Source organism: Cotesia glomerata, linkage group LG9, assembly GCF_020080835.1.
Source record: "Cotesia glomerata isolate CgM1 linkage group LG9, MPM_Cglom_v2.3, whole genome shotgun sequence".
Lineage (NCBI taxonomy): Eukaryota > Metazoa > Arthropoda > Insecta > Hymenoptera > Braconidae > Cotesia > Cotesia glomerata.
Window position 1 is genome coordinate 1,769,143 of NC_058166.1, and position 6,086 is coordinate 1,775,228.

A 6,086-nucleotide genomic window follows, 5' to 3' on the forward strand; every position below is an offset into this window, starting at 1 on the left:
TATTACCTCTGACGTTTTCACGTATCGGTCATATTTTCCCGGTGTGTATGTACGCCCTCTGGTACCCAACTGGATATAACTATCCAAGTTGAGTTCAGTTAGACGTACAAGTATTTCGGTAGTGGGTGGCAGGAGGGGGAGGGGTATCAGTGGCTGGTTAAGTAGCAACAAGCAAGAGGAGGAAAGGCAGTAATAGCGTACTGTCATATTATGACTACGACACTTAGCTTAAGCATGTCACACACGCTAATCCTTGAAATGTTTCCTAAGTTTATTATTAGTTTGTAATTATTTTATATTTAATTAAAATTTTATGTCTATCGTCATAATTAACGAAAATTTATTTTTAGAGAATTTTTTTCCAATTTATTTTTTTTTTAGGTAAAAAAATTTGGAACTTTCATTTAAGGTTGAAAAATTGAATTTTTGTAATTTTCCAATTAATTTTTTTTAATTTTTACGATAACTTCCTGAGTTAGCCAACAAAGGAGCTTGTTAGGGAGTGAATTGGTTAGGAAATTTTCCGCTCTACAAATTTATCTCAATAAATTTTTCCGGAAAAATTGATAGTTTACGAGAAAAACCAAAAAATGTAGAAGTAGTTAAATTTTCGTAATTTTTCAATTTATTTTTCTAATTTTCATAACTTGAAAACTAATTAACTAAATTAATTTATTGAGGAGTGAGTTGGTTAGGAAATTTTCCGCTCTACTAATTTATTTGAACAAATTTTACTGGAAAAATTGATAGTTTACGAGAAAAACCAAAAAATGTAAAAGTAGTTGAATTTTCGTAATTTTTCAATTTATTTTTCTAATTTTCATAACTTGAAAACTAATTAACTAAAGTAGCTTGTTGAGGAGTGAATGGGTTAGGAAATTTCCCGCTCTTAAATTCATCCCAGTAAATTTTCGCAAAATATTGATATTTTACGAGAAAAGCTAGAAAATATAAAAGTAGTCGAATTTTCCAATTGATTTTTCTAATTTTCACGATAACTTAAAAACTAATCTACTAAATTAGCTTGTTGAGGAATGAATTAGTTAGGAAATTTCTTGCTCTACAAATTTATTTGAATAAATTTTCTCGGAAAAACTAATAGTTTCCAAGAAAATCTGTAAAATGTAAAAGTAGTTGAAATTCCGCAATTTTCCAATTGATTTTTCTAATTTTCACGATTACTCCCGAACTAAGTAACAAAAGTAGCTTATCAAGGAGTAAATTGGTTAGGAAATTTTCTGGTCTACAAAGTAGCTTGTTGGGGAATGAATTGGTTAGGAAATTTTCCGCTCTACAAATTTATTTGAATAAATTTTTCCGAAAAAATTAATAGTTTTCGACAAAATTCCAAAACTGTAAAATTAATCTAAATTCTGCAATTTCTAATCATAATATTTTTCTTTAATTTTATCGATAATTTGCGAACTATTAAACAAAAATATTTTTTTAACCCTTCGTACCGGTTGTCTTTCGTACAACAGTCATTACTGTTGTGATGAGAGAAAATCTCACGCTATTGCGCAAGCGCCAAGACCGAAATTTTAAATTTGCGCAGGCGCGAAGAGCGAAATTTTAAACTTAATGAACTAATTCGAAGTTATACAATTCTATTATATTTTACTAGAGTATTTTATTTTTCTAAATAAAAATGATCATTTTGGGTAAATAAATAATAATCACAAAATTTTTTTATCATGCAATTAATTTATTGTATTAACACAAATTGAAAGAAACATATTCTCAACAGATTAGTGGTGATTTTTTTGAAAACATTGGACATAAATTATTTTTTTTTTAATAAATAATAACAATTAACGTTTCTTAGTTTAAAATTACGCTAAATGTTATCAACAATCATTAAACAAACTTTAGTCACAAGAAAATCACAATGTTTGAAAACATTTTAATTTTGTAACATTTTAATTAAGCACTAAGTAATATTATTATATTATAATATATTTTCATAATTACGTATAGTTCTTTAGCTTAAATAACAAAGTTTAAGTCATCTTTAAAAAAAATTCTAATGACATAAACAAACAAATAATTTGCTAAAGAAAATTGCGTTTCATAAATAGAAATTAAGTTGACATAAAATTTTTTCTTCATAAATTAAAATTAAATTATAATTGTTTATTAATAACCGTAATAATATAAGACTTTGTCATTTAATTAAAGTTTAATTTCAACATTTTAAGTAAGAAAATAGCCTCAATGTTTTAAACATTGTTACATTTTAAGTACTTAGCAATATTCTTTGGTAATTACGCATCATTTTTTGGTAAAAGTGACCAGATTTATATAATATTGCATTTTTACCTAAAATCTAAATTACAAGTCATCTTTGGAAATCAGATTCGAATCACAATCAGTACAATATCTCACTGTATGTTGATTGCACAGTGGTGTATTGCAAGATGAGCAGCTTTTAGTTGTGTAACTATTAGCTCTGCGTGGACAATAACAGCACAAACGACGACTAGACGCATGCGTTTGTTTTTCTGGTTTAATATTACCAATTTTTAAAACAATAGATCGTAATTCTAACTTCAAATTAGGCAACTGACTACGAAGGACTAACTGTGGTTGCACTAGTTGAAAAAACAGTTGACGTAAAAATTCTCTTCGAACAATTTTGCTCCCCACATTTTCTTCGTAAATAATTCTTGAGTTTATCCCAGCAATGTTCAAGATTGCGTAAAATACAACCATTGGCCATCGACGCGTGTCACGAGCAACGTTGTAATCTCCTTGAAGCTGATCAACAACATCTACACCCGCTTTTGTCTTATTATAAAAGGTGATAATCTCTGGCTTCGCTTTTTCTCCAGTACTATTGTCAATGCTCGCAGAATTATGCATAGTAGAATACATTAAAACATTTTTTGATTTTTTAGGTATATACGAAACTAACACGCTATTGTCGGTAAATACAAATTTACTGCTACATATGTTCCGATTCTTAATTTCTAACAATTCTCGTGGGAGTTCACGCTTGTTGCGTCGAATCGTTCCAACAATAGTTGTTTTGTTTTTCAACAAATAATTAGCGAGAGGTACGGAGGTAAAATAGTTATCACATGTGACATTTCTTCCAGTATTAAGTATCGGAGCAGTTAGTCTTTTGACAACATCAATCGCAGAGTTAGATTTTACATGTGGACCTGGTGGCTGTTTACCACAGTAAATTTCCATGTTGTACGTGTAGAATCGTTTAGAGTCAGCCATGGAATAAATTTTTATTCCATATCGTGCAGGCTTATTCGCAATATATTGACGAAATTTACATCTACCACGGAAAGCTTGAAGCATCTCATCAATGGTCAAGTATTCACCTGGAGTATAATTCTGCTGGCAACGCTCAATGAAACTATCTGAAAATTCTCGAATTGGTGCTAAATTGTCCACTTTTTTGCGTTCCTCGCGATCATTGATATCATCAAATTTTAATGCTGCTAACAAAGTGCAGAATCGAGACTTAGACATTACAGCACGATAACAATCAGGAGCCGTCCCATCAGTGCCCCAAAGCTCTTTCAAACTAACACGAGAATCTTTGTGAACACCAAGCATGTATAACAATCCAATCATAGCATTAATTTCTACATAAGACGTTGGTTGAATATCTGTTTTCTTTTTTTTCGACGAGTGTAGTTTTTCCAAAAAAATGTTGGTATAAGCAACAATTTGTTCAATACTTTCAGCCGGTAAAAATAAATTCCAACAATCTTTTGGTGTTTTTGAATTTTTTGTCAGTTTTGTAGGTCCAGGCAAACCTGTGACAATATTATGTTTTTGAGTCCGAACCTTCGGATTAGGAGGATCACTGAACCACCGAGTACTTTTATCCTTGCCGAGAACATATTTGGTATTGACAGCTTTATTTTTTACTGACTTATTGTTATTCGTATCTGTATCTGTATCACTGTCATCATCGGAGTCTGTTGCTGATTGTTCTGTTTCAGAATTATGTTCACTGTGTTCTGACTCACCATCAGACATAATATCCAGATCAGAAAGATTTTCCTCGTCAGACAGTTCGTCGTCAGAATCAACAGAAAGTCGGCTCATGTTTCTTAGCTTTGCACCTGTCAAAGAAAAAAAATTTATTTTTTTAATTTAATACATAAATTATGTCAATAAATGTGAGAATAGAAAATAAAAAAAAATTTGATTTGATTTTTATGAAAAGCGAAAAAAACAATAAATTATATTTCTAAAGTGCTATAATTACAATTTTTAATATTTTTTGTACATTAAAATATTTAAACATCCTTATTATTTATAAAAAAATCATCAACACACGTTTGTAGGTTACACATGTTTACATGTCAAAGTAATCAATTAATTCATGTGAAAAAAATAAATTTTTAAATTTACTTACTTATGTAATGCTTAAAGAAGATTGTGTCACTTAAAATAAATTACAATAATAATTAATTATCACATTTTTATATTTTTAAAATATTAAAATAATAACAACAACAGCAGCATAAAAACACAGAGTATTTATACACATAATATCTAATTTCAAAGATGGCGACTAAAAACTACGGAAATAACCGAAGTAGAACGAAGCCATCCGAATAGCGTTTTTTTTTATCAACGACTTGACTGAAGTGATGAGAGAAATTCTCACAGCTATTAATAAATATTTTTATTTTATTTATACTTTTGAGTTTTTAATAAAGTTTATTTGGTCATCCTGTAAAGCATAAAATTCTGAGAAGGTAAAAAAATTTTCAAGTGGTCATTCGATTTGAAATTAAAAAGAAAAAAAAGTTTTAAAATGAGCGTGAGAGATTCTCTCTACGCAACTGGTACGAAGGGTTAAGTAGTCAACTATTTATTTTTCGCCAAAATTGACATAATTTAAAATACACACATAAATAAATAAACTCATGTTTGTTTTGTATGTAAAATATACATCACAAATAAAGTAAAAAATTTTCATAAATTTAAGAAAGATGGGAGAGAATAATTTGGGACAAATGCCAAAATAATCGGATAATTTTTGTTCTTGTTGTTAATATACACGCGAGTTGTTGTTGGTAGCACATCAAGACATCGTAAATGAACATGAGAAGATGATGACTACGCTGATGCTGATGATGATGATGATGACGAAGAATAAGAATAATAACCCAAAAGTTATTCTGTTAAAGCGGTGCTCAGATCGTCAAAGGATGAGTTTGCGATACATTTGTCTCAAGCTCGGTACTAATGACCTGGAAAATGAAATTTACTTGTTATTTTTACATTATTTAATTATATTATGCTGTTTACGTCCCATTAATTATTTTTACTTTTGTGACAAGCATATGGTTTGTAATTTTTAATTAATAAATCATTAATATTGCCAAAGTGTGGAAGTTTTTCTTTCAAATATTTTACTTTTTTGAGATTTTTTTCGTAAACTATTGATTTTAGAAGAAAATTTTATGAAAATAAAATTTCCTAACTAATTAACTCCTCAAAAAGCTATTTTAGTTCAATAAATTAGAAATGATCGATAAAATCAAAGAAAAAATTTTTAATTAGAAATTACAGAATTTGGATTAATTTTACAATTTTGGGGTTTTCTCGAAAACTATTGGTTTTTTCAGAAAAATTTTTAAATAAATTTGTAGACCGCAAAATTTTCTAACCAATTCACTCCTTAACAAGCTATTTTGGTTGATTAGCTCGGGATTTATCGTGAAAATTAGAAAATTCAATTGGAAAATTACGAAAATTCGATTACTTTTACATTTTTAAGTTTTTCTTGTAAAATATCAATTTTTTTGGGAAAACTTATTGAATAAATTTGTAGACCAGAAAATTTCCTAACCAATTTACTCCTTGATAAGCTACTTTTGTTACTTAGTTCGGGAGTAATCGTGAAAATTAGAAAAATTAATTGGAAAATTAAGAAATTTCAACTACTTTTACATTTTTGGGATTTTCTTGGAAACTATTAGTTTTTCCGAAAAAATTTACTAGAATAAATTTGTAGACCGGAAAATTTTCTCACCAATTTATCCCTCAAAAAGCTACTTTGGTTGATAAGTTTTTATTTTAAGTAATCGTGAAAATTAGAAAAATCT

The 6,086-nt window shown here is 28.7% G+C and overlaps 1 protein-coding gene across 1 annotated transcript; it reads right to left on the reverse strand.

Annotated features, from left to right (window-relative positions):
• Positions 1-2,148: 2,148 nt before the first annotated feature.
• Positions 2,149-4,486, reverse strand: LOC123271417 (piggyBac transposable element-derived protein 3-like). The gene is made up of 2 exons (XM_044737734.1): positions 4,385-4,486; positions 2,149-4,088 (listed from the first exon to the last, which is right to left on the reverse strand). Exon 2 carries the CDS (start codon positions 4,069-4,071, stop codon positions 2,332-2,334), a length of 1,740 nt encoding a protein of 579 aa, XP_044593669.1. The 5' UTR covers positions 4,072-4,088; positions 4,385-4,486; the 3' UTR covers positions 2,149-2,331.
• Between the last annotated feature and the right edge of the window lie 1,600 nt (positions 4,487-6,086).

Coding starts and splice junctions, on each gene's coding strand:
- LOC123271417 (XM_044737734.1), bottom strand. CDS start 4,071: ATGAGCCGACTTTCTGTTGATTCTGACGACGAACTGTCTGACGAGGAA.